Source organism: Danaus plexippus, chromosome 11 (assembly GCF_018135715.1).
Source record: "Danaus plexippus chromosome 11, MEX_DaPlex, whole genome shotgun sequence".
Taxonomy (NCBI): Eukaryota; Metazoa; Arthropoda; class Insecta; order Lepidoptera; family Nymphalidae; genus Danaus; species Danaus plexippus.
In genome coordinates, this window is record NC_083544.1 from 6,330,390 (window position 1) to 6,345,492 (window position 15,103).

Genomic DNA, 15,103 nt, shown 5'->3' on the forward strand with positions numbered 1-15,103 from the left:
TCTTCCATATGGCTTCCCTTGTACACGGTTCCTCTTTGACAGAGGTACATAATTCTAAACAGCAGGTAACGAGTACTAAGAAAAGTTTTGTCATGAACTAGACTACTGCAATGGATAGTATTCTAGGCAAAGTGTTAAAGCACTGCGCCCGAGCTGTCTACTGTACTGATAAGATTGTAACGTCTCTCTTGAATGGATACCATGCAAAAACTCTGAAAGCTCGCTAATGTAGTACCTGTACCTGATAAGGGAAGTCGTCATGGCTACTCAGTAGCGCGATGGCAGGGCATTAAACTTATTCGAAGTTTGGAGAGTGACCCCATAGTCGAGCGTATTAATATCATAATCGCACATCCTTTCCTTTTGTGTGTGGAACATTGGTATCACATTAAGGAGATTTGCTTCCAAACGCCATCATACTGTGGACTCCTTGAGAGACGTAAAAAAGTGCTTATTGTCACCACGTATATTTAAAAGCGATTTAGTCATTTTTGAGTACAGTTTGGATGTGTGCAAAGACTTGTATGATTTAATTCCTGCAGCTCCTTTATACAATCTGACGATCAGATGCTTGGCCAATCTATACCACGTTTTATTTTACTGTAGATCTTTTTCACTATTAAATATATCATTATACACCAATACCTCGCTTTGCGTCGTTTCGTTTTGCCTTTTGTTTTCAAAGTTTCGTCGCTGCTTAATTTTTACTGATTTTCACTGTGCGTCGTTAGATTTTCGAAGTTACGTTGTTTTGGATTCGAGTTTTTAATTTGTTTTTGAATTTTTTTCACAAAAAATGGCAACAACTTTGTTTTTAAATGCGCCATGCCATCAAAATTTGGTTTGGGTGATCCCTTTCTAACTAAAAATTAACGCAAATTTACCATACCATTTTATTTTCACTTTCTTTTGCTTATTTTAGAGTTCAGCTTAATTACGTAGTGTGAGGTAATGTAGTGTGTTCTGCTGTTTTAAAAAGAGAATAATAAATTTACATATACCTATAAAATAGTATCCGACGATAATGCCAATGGTAGTAAGAATTAAACATTTGAAGCTAATCAGGGCTTGTTTTAGAGATTTAAGGTTCGAGCAAATCTGCACAGCATTGCTCGTAAAGATGAAGCAGCTAGCGCTGATATAACTGCTGCAGAACGTTTTCCGACAGAGTTAAAAACGTTAATTCATGAGGGGGCTATGATTCGAAAGAAGTCGTTAATGTTGACGAGACTGGGTTATTTTGGAACGTCTACCTGACAGAACGGTCATATCTAAAACAGAAAAGTCTGCGCCAGGATTTAAAGCTAGCAAGGATAGACTGACTCTTCTTCTTGGTTGTAATGCAAATGGTGATTTCAAATTTAAACCATTTCTCATTTATAAATCAGAAAATCCAAGAGCTATCAAAGGTTGTTCAAAGAATCTGCTTCCTGTCCTGTTTTGGAAAAAGTTCAGCATTATGAAAGCCATAAAAATTATTTTTGATTCGTAGGAAGAGGTTAAACCATCTTGCATGAATGGTATTTTGCGCAAAATATGGCCTAAATGTGTTCACCGAAGCGCTGCGGAAGTCTATGGTACTCCAGCTGTTCGTCATGAAATTTCCAATTTAGCTAGAGAGTCTAATTTTAAAGGTATGGAGGAGACCGACAAAAATGAATTGCTACCGTCGCACAACCAAAGTTTCTCTAATGAAGAACTATTGCAACTGTAATTGCATTTTGCTAATGAAGAAGATGACAGTGACCGTTAATAGAAATCTCCAAAAGAACAAAATTTAACCTCCAAACAAATTTCTAAAACGATGTGTTTGGTGGACGAAGCTATGGAGATTTTTTTACAAAACGGTCCTGCAGCGGAAAGAGTTGAAAAGTGTCCCAGCCGGTAGCTACGAATATCAATTGCTACAAGGAAATTTATCTTACGTTGAAAAAAAAAGCTGTTCAACAAAAATTTTATTTTTAAAAGGTAGTATTTTTGTAAGCCTGGTTCCTATCTTCGATAATTACATGGTTTGCTATAGAAAATCTATTTTCATTTTGCGTCGTTTCAATTTGCGTCTTGTGTTTTGGGAACGTAACCCCGACGCATAGCGAGGTATGGGTGTATTTAATTTAATATATATGTGAGTAGTTACTAGGAGCCAATGCAATTATTTTGCAATTCAAATTTTTTTGGAACATTCAAAGGTAATAAATTATATTACACAATTGGTAACAAGATAAATACATTAAATTGAAGTTCGAATAAAAATGGGATTGTTGAAATCGGGCTGAATTATTATATACTCAGAGAAATGACTACTTACGCTCCTATCGGCTAGATGGACTACGTAGAAAAATCATGTTTTATTTAGCTTACAAAATTTATTTTATTTATAAACACAATAAATACACAATAAACACTTTATACCATCCCAACATTGTTACTAATGACTATTATTATTTCAGTCGTTACCAACTAAAGTGAAAATATATATTCGTTTTCCTCGTTTGGATAAACACGTCTTATAATCTACGGATTTCAACAAAAAAAAAAGTTGCAGTTATTACCAACAATATGAATTATTTATCACGGAAAAATATTTTGCAATTATAGATTGAATTTTTCGTTTAACTTTTTAATAGCGTTATCGTTCGTATAATGATATTTACTATTTTCGAGAGTACCTACACATTTAAATGAATCTGTGTTTCGGATATGTCACGTACCTAATTTGCATTTTACCAAACCTTTAGGTAACTTTACAGCAATTGTGTTCACAGACGAACTGAAAGACTTGAATGTGTTTGTAATTAAGTTTTTTCATTTGTTATCTACCGCCATTGATTCCTTAATTTTCTGGGCTATTGCTCTGGATGGCTTCAGATGGCTCATGAACCTGTGTGTTTAGGTTCCGCTTGTGCATCATACGTTCATATACTGCTGACTTCGACGCACGCTTTTCTCACTCCTCTTTTTTGTTTTACGTGTGACGAGCCACAGCCACTATCAAGTTTGTATACAGTATACACCAGCTCATTGTAAAGAAATCTCTCTCAATTGTTCTCAGGAATTGGTTATTCTTTTTTATGTAGCTTATATGTGGTTTAAAAGAAAATCTTTTTCAAGATTTAAAATGCAACCATACTTTTAGGATATACCGGTGAAACAAACTGCTGATCTGTCTACTTGTATGTCAAATTTATCCTTCCACATAAAGTAGCAGTATTTAAATTTCTTGAAACAACCTCCGTGGAGCAAACACGAGATGAACTTGTTACGTTGTGCTAAAATCCACAGCCCCTGACAACAATGCCTGAGAACCGCCGTGTAAATCTTTATAAAATGTAAAATTATTTACGATTAATACTTACCGGTTTTTTTTTAATTCATTGTTTGTAAATATCTTAATTACCTACAGTGGAATAAAACAATATACTAAATTTTAATATAGTGTAAAGCTAGTGTAATCTTATTTAGTAGAAATAAATATTTTATTTAATTTCTAACTAGCTTTTGCCTGCAAATTTGGCATCATATTAAAACAACTTTGAGACAATCGTTATCACTATTGTTTTTTTTAATTTGTATCACTACACTTCTCGAAGATCCGCTAGTCATATCCTAATTTGTTGATTATAGAAATACCTCAGGACAATACACTTCCAATTCAAAATATAGATTTGAAAGTTGGCGTTTATTTGAAGAAGTTATAGCCTAACAAACATATAACTGAATTGAAATATTCATCTTTTGTGAAATCTGTTATAAAGTAGCTTTAATTACTCCTTATTACGTGACCAACCCGCGAGGATAATTTTCGTGGAAATCAGTCCATTGGTTGACTAAAAATAAGACAGACAGATTTTTTTTTAATTGCAGTTTACACGTAGGTACTGTATGTACTCTCATATAATTTCCGTTGAAAGCTGTTAGTTTTAAATTAAAAAACATACACTTAAATTTTATGTATCAGTATAAATTGTTATAAGATTAATAGTCACCAAAAGAAAAACAAAAAAAAAAAAAATAAAAGAATTAAGACTTAAAATAAAAACATAACATAATACATTTTTTCCTCTTTAAAATCAAAATTATTATTTTAAGTAAAAGTCATCTTAAATTATACACACAGACGTCTATGATGAGGCATTCATGAGGCATCATTGGAGTTGAATGTCTTAACCATATTATCAAGCAAACTTTAATATTTTGGGATAATTTTCCATAAATAAGTATTCATTGTTAATAATGTAGTACGCTTGGCCGAGTTTTATAACGATTTCTGTTCAATTTAAATAATTACCGGTCTAACAAATGACGGGCTGAATTTCGATGCTCACGCGTTAACACAAGTCCCACTAATACTAAAAATACGAAAGTTTGTGAGAAAGTATGTATGTAGTGATTAAGAAGTTTCTGAACGTTTGTTCCTTATTCATGAGTAAATTACTATGAAAATTACTAAAGAGATTTTGATAAAACTGTACGGTAATGAAGCTTGGATATCAGAAAAGGACATAGGTTACAATTTATGATGAAATTCCGCATAGTTACCGCCGGGTCGAGTCATAACAGTTGAATTTTGTAGGAAGTCTCGTGATACATTAAAGATGTCGTTGCTGTTTAGATACCATATCTATTGTCTTAACACGCTACACATATCTGTTAGAGCTTTATTCCTAAGTTCACGCGGAAGAAGTAACAGGCAAAGCCTAGTTACTTATAAAATTGCAGTCATGAATGGACAGCGGATGGAGGGACGGGCCTTGAATAACGTGATCATGGATCGAATTCACAACACTCATCGCGCAATCAACTTGACACACTAAATTGAGTGTAAGTACATTGTAACAATAAACACCTGTATGATTAGTATCGGTTTGAAACGTCAGAATAACAGTTTGTTGGTATTAAATGTATAAATATCAGTATATAATCTTATCTACATGGGACTGTAAATGATAAAATAAAATAAAATTGGTGTTTTTGTGTGTTTAGGTGGAAGATGAACACGCCGACTAAGTTCAAAGATTGCGATTCAAAGTCGATGGCATGTGTTCCGTTCGACGAAGAATTAAAACGTTAAATCTATGCTGTTAATTCGTAGATGTAAACACATATTAAGGGTATACATATTGAAACTCCAAGTAACTATGTGTAATAGCCACAGAAACGAATGTTACGTCACCTAATTTTCATATTGTCAATAAGTATTTAATATAAATATAAGTTAAATAATAAATAAATACAAATATTAAGTAAATTATCTCATTAAAAATAAGAAACAGTTCCCAGTATCATCACGTATGAGACACAGATGTATCTAAAAATCTTTGACAACTTTTACTTGGTTGTTTACAAAATTAGTGAAAGTTATGAAGTCATTCTATATGAGTATATATGTATATGTTGTTATTTTATTTAGTATTTATATTTTATGTTAATATCTATAAGTTAAAATTCTATTATCAACTATAAAGTACAGTAAACACGGATCTCGTAAGATAATAAAATTAAAATAGGTCGAATTGTATTAAATAAAAACATCAAATTAATCTATGAGTTAAATCTTTGTCTCAATTTGCAAAGTTCTTAAAAAGTAAAGACAAATTCTATATATTTTTTTTTTGGGTACGCAAACAAATGTTTTAAATATAAAATATTTTAGAATCAATTAAAACTAAATATAAAGTAAATACCATTAAAAATATTTTTTTTATGTCAGGGATGTTAACGTTTTTTTTTATTTATATAAACATACTAAAAATAGAATGTGAATGAGAATTACAGACAGCACATCCTTGAATTGAAACTAGAAACATATTTGTTAATTTACAAAATAACTATAAATAATTAATAAATACAGTGTCCTAATTGAAAGTGACATGCAATGTAAAATCATTAATTCAATAAAAATAAATAACGCTTAATCGATTATCTAATCGATTACCTAATACAACGTAATTATTTGTCTTATTTTTTTTTTTTACAAAAATTTTATAACGTGAAATGTAAATGGATAGGGGTTAAAAAACTTCCACTACACATAACACGTGATTTATATTGGTATGATAAATTATAATACTGCCTTCGGGCGATACCTCGCCTAATAACCGCTAAAAACTATGAACGCCTCTTGTGTACTCTTTTTATTATTTATACTTAAACATAAGGAACAAAATTATAAAGAAAATAATTTCTCTGAAATTCACTACACTATTTTAAGTAACTATCTTGAATCTTCGTGATGGTTTTGCATTTTAAAATCCTTTATTTTTAAACTCACTTTGTTTACTTTATTTGGTGGTAATAATTATATAAATTTATTTTATAATTACTCAGGTCAGTTTAAATTGTATATATATTAATAAACGTGGTGTTGTTCAGTTGTTTAGTCTGTGAACGCGACCTCTCCGAACCGGTCGCGCGTATTCACGGTTACTTATAGTACAGGTAAGTTTTAAAACTTACTTATTCTTAAATGGATTTTACATTTCTTTTTATCTAATTTATTTTTTTAATAAATCTATTTTTAAATGTACTAAATAAAGAAAAAATAATGATTTTATTTAGGAGTTTTGCTTTTTTCGTTAATGTTTTTAATCCTATAACAATAAGCTCGACTGTAATAGTTCATAATCGGACCTTTATAGATAATTGTTTTTGTAAATACAAATAAATTTATTCTACTATTAAGAGAATACTGAATCATTTCTATAACAGGGTTTGTATTGAATGAGATATGTCAGTTATTTGACATTGCATTGAAAGTGGATAATATATCGAAACTTATTGAGTAGTATTTGCTTCCGTCGCCTCGGCTTACATTTTTTACGTTTATTCAGTATTTATTTAAATGGTTCAATACTTTCTTGAATCGCTATTACACGTCAGAGGTTCTTAGATCTTAAATAATCGGATATTTATTTGTATTTGTGACACGATAGTAAACAATCATCTCTTTAATGTACTGTTAGACGATTAAATATCTATCTTAATGTTAATCAATAGTGTACACTTAAACACTGCAGTTTTTCCTATATTTGAGAATCAACTTTTGGTTTTATTTAATATGTTTGTCGCTTGTTTAGTGTCACCATTAAAAATAAAGTAAAAATTCCTCGAATGACGCTGGGTTTTCCTTCAACATGTGGGCGAATTACAGTTTGAATAGTTGTACAAAAAAAAATATATATAATCGTGGTTAGGACAACGCAGGTAGATAAAATTTTTTTTTATTATTGCTAACTCATAATTTACCAATTTTAAATTTGTTCTGATATTGATAATTACAGTGAAAATTTGATTGAGTTAAAAATTTCAGTCATATAAGTTTAAATAAAGATTTTTTTGAATAGAATTAGTTCTTGATAAATATGAACAAAAATTTCTGCAATATTTAAAAGTTTGGTAGCTATTGGTTTTTTCATCTGGTAAATAACTGTATTGTTATGACGTCATTTCAAGGTCAAACAGATACGTATAAATAAATTTTGGTTCCATGTCGATTGTCGTTCCCTATAATGAGTTAGCAACTTTTAGATGTTTAAATAGGCTTGTTGCTAAAAAATGAGAAAATAGAAGGTTAAAATTATTTTAACTCTCCTGCAGTCACAGAATTGTAGGATTGTGTTAATAATCCATTAAAAAATTAAGAGTTATTTTTTTTACAAAGTCAGTCTGTTTTGAAAATTTGCTTAGATAACAATGTAAAATTACATCATCAAAAGTAAACAGATAACTGGCAATCAGACAAGATGACACAAAACCTAGTAATTTAATACACTCGACCTACATTCTTTAAATGGAGTTGTAAAGTCATTAGACTTACTTTTAAATCGATATATTAGGCGACAGGTTACTTAGAGCCTTGAACGGGTCGAGGCAAAAAGTAATGCTTAACACCCTTCCCTTTAAATTAGCTGCTTGATAAAGAACATGGTAATGTTTAGGTTGTATACAATATTCTATTTGATGTTTATTTCTTTTGTTATATAGAAGATTAAAAAAAGTAATCTTTTCGGATTACTACGCTTTATTTTATTATTTTAAAAACTAAGTACTCCCGACGTTTTGGCTACTTTGCAGCAACAGTGATCAAGGGCAGACGAGATGAGAATGTATATTTAAAATACAATTTACTCACAGCGATAGACATATTAAATAACATTTTTTCATTTGCTTGTTTAATTAAGTTGAGATCTAATTTAAGACAACATAAATATATGACTAGACATTGTATTCAGCCAAGATCATTAATATCATAACAATGCAGAGATGTTTATTAATCAGCTGAATGTGCCTGTTTATTCAATAGAGTTGTGCAACTGTCTCGTTTCTCATGATATCTGAACGTAACAAAAGAGATTTATAGATATAAGACTTCTTGTTGACGAACCTTTCCCAATATAAGAACATCCGCAAAAACGTGAGCCTCAGTTATTATAGTGAATACAAATCCAACTCGCAATTTCGATGTTACAAAATAAACAGTAAACAAATTTTTGTATTGGCCCATTCATACAAACTGTGTGGCAACATAAAAGGAACGTCAAATAAAACATTTTCTTCAAATATTTTACATATATTTTATAACGAGTCTATTGTCTTATAAAATTTAATTTATTTAAAACTTTCTAAAGACACGTGAGAAAGATTTGAGCATGCGAAAATAGCGAAAACGCAATCCTTGACGTGATATTATTTCTTAAAAAATATTTATTGTTTCAGACAAAAATGAATTCAATTTATTGTATCGTAGCGCTCTCAGCGCTCGTAAGTTGTATGGCAGTCAAACCTGACTTACGTTTTGCGTGGAAACAGGTAGATTATGCTTGGGATAACCCATCACAAAGAGAGACCGCAGTGAAAGACGGTGTGTTTGTACAAGAAAACAACATTCCACTGGGTTTGGCGAAATGGAAGAACAAATTATTTGTGACCGTCCCGCGTTGGAAAAACGGTGTGGCGTCTTCCTTAAATTATGTAGACGTAGATGGTCCACAGGATCAGATTTTGAAACCTTACCCTTCCATGAAAGATAATCTTGTACCTGATTTAGCTACAGAACTACCAACAAACAGCTCTATCGTATCTGTGTTCAGATTATTCGTTGATCCCTGCGATAGGCTTTGGGTTATTGACTCAGGGTTGGCGGATATATTAGGTGAGTCATTTACATTAAAATATAACGATAATATCACTGGAAACTCGGTGTCTTTGAAAGTATAGCGTGACATGTCCATGTCGGTGCAGTGAAAGTTTGTGAAATCCTATATGTTACTTGTGATAATATTGTTAATTTATTTTATATCTATTTAAGGTTCGGGAAACCAAATTGTCGGTCCATCTATTGTTATCTTTGATCTAAAAACCGATCAACTCATCCACCGCTACTTCTTCAAAGTTAAGGATATAAAGGAAGACTCTTTCTTCGCTAACATTGTAAGTATATCTAAGTCATTAAATTATATTCTGTTATTCTATTTTTAAACTTTATATTAGGTACTGATTTGATTGTTTAATTGATTGAGTTATTATTCTGCATTATTGTTCATATCTCTAATTAAATTTAATACCACATTATACATAGATACCTTTAAATCTATTGCATTTTATGAGACGTCAAAGGCTTGGAGATGATCGAAACAACAGATTCAATACTTTTGCAAGGAGTTTTCATTGTCAAAGTAAATAGAGACAGTGTCCTGTTATTCTTGCATTAATCACACAGAATACGTACGTGGCTATACAGACAAAAGAATGGAAACTATGTTTATTTTGTTACACGCCGCAAATTTTTTCGAATTATACTATGATTAGAACAAGTTTTGCATCGTCACGCTACGGAGTGTAACAGTTTCTGATTCATAAATCTTCTCAAATTATTGTATACGTATTGATTGACTAACGTGATCGCGTGTGTAGTGCGTCGATGCAAACTTCTTTTGATGCAGACGTTAGGCGTGATGAAGCAACAAAAAATCGCACATAAACCGGCAACGCCTATGTTTGTTAATGGTTTGAGGCACTACAATCAATACGAATATCCAGGTTGTGGATGTAGACAGCAATACTTGCGACGACGCGTACGCTTACGTCCCAGACTTGGGAGCGTTCGGTGTTGTAGTCTACAGTCTGAAGCAAGACGACTCCTGGCGCGTGGCACATCACTACTTCTACTTTGATCCGCTCGCTGGTTCCTACAACGTCAGCGGTGTCGTGTTCCACTGGACTGATGGAGTCTTCGCCCTTTCACTGTCAGAGCCAAGAGAAAATGGGTAAATTACCTCAGCTGTAATGTAATCTCACTACGATTTTCGTTCAAGTACGCATTTCGTGGAACAAAATTCGTTCTGTGTACGACCACTCCACTTCATAATTGTATTTCATAAATTTTCTTTTGATTGATACTATAAGACTCTAATTGAAATAAAAACATAACTCTCTTTTAAAATTAAATCCAATTATTTTAATAGTATTTGCCTTAATACTCCAAAAACATGTGTAGAAATTGGTAGAAATTTCTGACGATTCCATAATGTGACTTCCTTAACCTCCGCGTAAATACAATGCCAAAATTTATCAAAAGATACGGTAAATCCTGTATTTGTCACAGATGAAGCTGTTCTGGGCCAGCCCGTTATACCAATAACGTCAATAGATATGTTTATTAACTTGTTGTCAGAGGGCACAAAATTTATAATTTTCAATTATAATTATGTTTTTGTGATTTTTTAAGAGTAAGGTTGAAGCTAGCGTAAGATTTATTAGAACGTTGTCGGGGCTCACAGAGAATGTGCTGCACTTGAGCGTATTGTTAAAGACCTTCATTTAAAACACGTATTTGTGTATAATGAATGTTAAAAATTGTTACGCTCTGTTTTCTTAATGATAGTATTTGTTACTTTGATCTTCTAATTCCGATTTATTAGTTTCGAGATAATTTATATTATACTTGATAAATATTCTAAAAGCTATATTAATATTAATAAAACCATAGATATAAAACCGAGAATGTTAAACAGTAGTTCGTCTTTCTTACAGTTTCCGTACAATGTTCTTCCACGCATTCTCAAGCACAAAGGAGTTCTGTGTGTCGACGGAGTTGCTCAGAAACTACAGACAGATAAACAGGAACGAAGCATTCAACGATTTCAAGGTCCGAAAAAACCGTTCAGATATTTGCATAAGTGTTACAACTGCAGTTGTTTACACTACTTGAATACCAATCGACAGCTGATCTAGGTTTCTTTTGCAACTGTTAGAATTATCATTGCGTTAGAATAAATTCAATAAAGATCTTAATAAAGCTCTACCTATATTCTAAGAATGTTTTTGGAAGTCAATCATTTATGCTGTGATGACAATTTCATAATCAGATTAAATGGCCAAAAAATATTTATTGAAGTTACAGAAAAAAGGCAAGTTGGCATCATTTTTATCCAGATGCTTTTGACAGATTTTTTCGTATTATTAAAAGTGTGACTAACGGGTTATGAGAAGACTTAGATGGTTTTATAATAATCCTGCAAAAATTTATCGGAAACATTAAATAGTTTTTTTTTTATAGCTTCTAGGTGACAGAGGCGAAAACACACAATCTTCAGCTAGCTACTACGATACAAACACTAGCGTTCTGTTCTATACACAGGTAAATAACAAAATACACTTTATTTCGGACCTTATTGTTAACTAACCATGAAGTGAGCTTTGTATTGTATTTTGGCAATGATATGGAATGACTATAAAAACCTTGTGTTACAACGCAAATTCACGTTACGCACGTTGTTTAGAAACTCTTGTTGTCATAGACAATTTCATTATATTGAACATAAACACGATTTTTGCCCGTATTTGTTTATTTCATTTAGCAGACAAAGAGTCCCAACTATACTTGTCAAATCATTTAATTAGAATAATTAATCCGACGGAAAAAAAATCATTTAGTTGTCACTTGGCAGAGGTATAGCGCTTTTATACGTATGTGCAAGTATAGTTTGATCTAACACTAGAAATACAAAGATTATTATTAATTTTATACCTACGATTGACTGTTACAAGGAAAAACGATGATATCAAGTAATTTTAATATAATGTTCAGAATCATTTATATATCCAAGTATGCTTTTTTTTAAATGTTTTGTATAAAATTTCAACGATCATTTGGCGGATGTATTTCTATGTAACAATGATATCATCTCCGTAGCATTTTTCTAAATGTTTTTAAGATTCCGAATTAATTGATTTGAATATAACAGGCAGTAATAATAAACAATGTTTGTCGTGTCGTATATATTTTTATATTAGCTCGTGACGTCAATGATATAAATACATTCATAAATAATGCCTTTTCTTGCTCGTATAATTATAAAGAAATAAATAATATTTCATACCGGATTACCTCTAACACTACCAGTTTAAGTTGACCATGCAATTTATAGTAAAACAATGTATCGTAAAACTACGTAATGTACTTCTTAAACTTTTACCGCTAAACAAAATGGCGTCTAAATTTCTGCTTCACAGCTTCTTACTGACAATAATGATGTTATTTATACGCAATAAAATAAAAAGAAAACGTTATAACATGTTAAGATATTATAATGTTACTATATCCATAATTTTAAATACCTTTGAAATCAATATTAAAGCAATGGCTGTGTACAAGCATTGATTTTTGTTGCCAAACAAATAGAACGCATGAATTTAAAACACTTCTATCATATCTACCTACACTTTTAGATTTATGTTATCTTAATAATATAAACAAGTTAATTTGATGCACCTTCTTTACCTAAACATATACTTTTAGGAAGGTTTAAAATGATGATTTAAACTTATAAAACATGTCGCAGGTAAACAGGGACGGCGTGGGTTGTTGGAACTCTAACAAGCCATACACCCCCGAAAATAACCCGCTGCTATTCAGTGATCCCATAAACTTTGAGTTTCTTAACGATCTAAAGGTAAATATAATAAACCAAGGTATTAAATTTGATAAATGTTTTGTATTATATTTAATATAAAATATAACATGCATGTACAAACTTAAAATTCCACTTCATAAATAGATAGACTCAACAAACAGACTAAATCGTATATACAGTACAAACAGACTTAGATTATACGTACTATAATATGAGATTAACATGAATTTAGATTTATTGAGCTGTGGTAACTAACAGTGTTATAGAAAAACCTTGAATAGACACGTCTTAGTTACCTAAATATAGAAAAAAATAAATCTATATACATCCTCCGTTCAATTTCATTGGATTTGAATTTGGAAGTTCAAATCCTGTGTAAAAGGAATTTTAAATATATTTTATTCACTAAACTTTGTCCCTTTCTTTCTGTAACAGTTTTTTTTATATATTTCAGATCTGTAATGTATTTTTAATGTATAACTCATATGTCATAATCATTTTCAAATTTATTCCATTTTTTTTCGTTAACGCATGTTCCTACAGCTGTTCCTTTTTTAATGTAGTGTTTAGGATCAAAGCATTTAAACTCTCTTTAGCTTTATAATATTAGTGTACCTGACGTGATCTGAAATGACTAAGTGTTGATAAGCAAAATTAGTATAAAATTTTAACTATCATTTCATTTTAGGTTGACAGTGACGGCATTCTCTGGCTGTTGAGCGACAAGCTTCCTCGTTTCATGTACCAATCGCTTGACCCCAACGAGATCAATTATAGGATAATGAGCATAAAAGCAACGGACGCCATCGCTGGGACCGTCTGTGAATAGTTATATATGACATAAAATCATTTAAATATTTACAATGACTATAGATAAAACTACACTTTAACCAGAGATAATTAATAAACATTGAGGTATTATAATTGATTTCATAAGCAAGATATTATTTGCCCGTAATAATTATACAGATTAAATAAGTATATTATATTTTGTGGTATTTTTTAATTGTCTATTTCAATGTATTATTTTAATTGTTTCCTTTGTCTGAGTGTTATTAAATATCTTGTAATTTTATAAGCTTCTCTAATATTATTGTGATAATTTATTATAAGAAATAAAACATTTATTTTTTTATACATATAAATACATCGTGTTTTACTTTCCTTATTATGGTAAATCTTAAACGATCACTTTTTAATCAGTTTCCTTAAAGCCTTACAAATGCTGTTCAGCGTCACAATATGAACGAAACGTTCACTTTTTTTTATAAATCTGCGTACATGACAATTTCAACATAGTTTTATGAAAGTAAGTAGTGACGTATTTAGTTGGACGTGACACACTAGTGGTAAGGGAACTGTTTTTCTGTTAATATCAGGAAGGTAAACAATTATCAAGTTAAAATTTACTACTAACCCATACATGAGATGTTTATTTAAAGTACGAGGTAATTTTATATGTACAATTTCGTATAAAAAATATATAATTTAAGACAATATTTACATAGACGTCAGCGTAGTGATAGGTAGTGATCTTAAACTGATATTGTTTTAAAGTTTTAAACGGTTGTCGGAACATATCGTTTAGAGACGAACAGAGAATAAAGTGATTATTTTTGTTGTTAAATTTGTTTGATGTATAACAACAAATTATTTCATATATTTTACGTGACAAATTTTCCATAGTTCACGTATCGGATAACCTTAAAGTATGTTTGTACAGATTTGGTCGTAAATTTTTGTTGTTATTACAATAATTACGATAAAATATAACAGAACTGACGGATATATTGTTTCTAACATTTATACAGAATTATTTAAATTATAATTATGATTTGACAAATAAAACTAATGAGATATGTAGGTACCTGTTCCATTTTGCACTTTCATAATTTGATTATAAATTACGTTCTGTTAGTTAGTTAACAATTATGTATTAATGAAAGTCGTTAAGAACGTTAAATTGCGAAACAAAGAAACTATATCAGCAACGACTTGAAAATCACTTTAACAAAATGATTGATTTTCACGTTTTACATATATTTACTTTATTTTTTCTAAAAGATATATTCTAATGTTCGTGTTCCTAACCGGTGAGGAAAATATACATAAATGGCCTAATCGTAAAAATATTTCAAAGCTAATGAGATCTAAGATTTTCGCGAGTATTCATTTAAATGAAACTAGTT

General features: G+C 30.8%; 1 protein-coding gene across 1 annotated transcript; it reads left to right on the top strand.

The window, feature by feature from the left end:
* Positions 1-6,310: 6,310 nt before the first annotated feature.
* Positions 6,311-14,061, top strand: LOC116765939 (protein yellow-like). The gene is made up of 8 exons (XM_032655588.2): positions 6,311-6,438; positions 8,716-9,151; positions 9,308-9,429; positions 10,039-10,265; positions 11,032-11,146; positions 11,558-11,638; positions 12,843-12,953; positions 13,603-14,061. The coding sequence occupies exons 2-8, from the start codon at positions 8,722-8,724 to the stop codon at positions 13,741-13,743; spliced, it is 1,227 nt and encodes a 408-aa protein (XP_032511479.2). The 5' UTR covers positions 6,311-6,438; positions 8,716-8,721; the 3' UTR covers positions 13,744-14,061.
* Positions 14,062-15,103: the final 1,042 nt, after the last annotated feature.

Excerpts from the sequence above, each read along its gene's own strand:
- LOC116765939 (XM_032655588.2), top strand. The coding sequence starts at position 8,722 with ATGAATTCAATTTATTGTATCGTAGCGCTCTCAGCGCTCGTAAGTTGT. Across the intron at positions 10,266-11,031 it reads TCAGAGCCAAGAGAAAATGG|TTTCCGTACAATGTTCTTCC; the intron begins GTAAATTACCTC and ends TCTTTCTTACAG. Across the intron at positions 11,147-11,557 it reads AAGCATTCAACGATTTCAAG|CTTCTAGGTGACAGAGGCGA; the intron begins GTCCGAAAAAAC and ends TTTTTTTTATAG.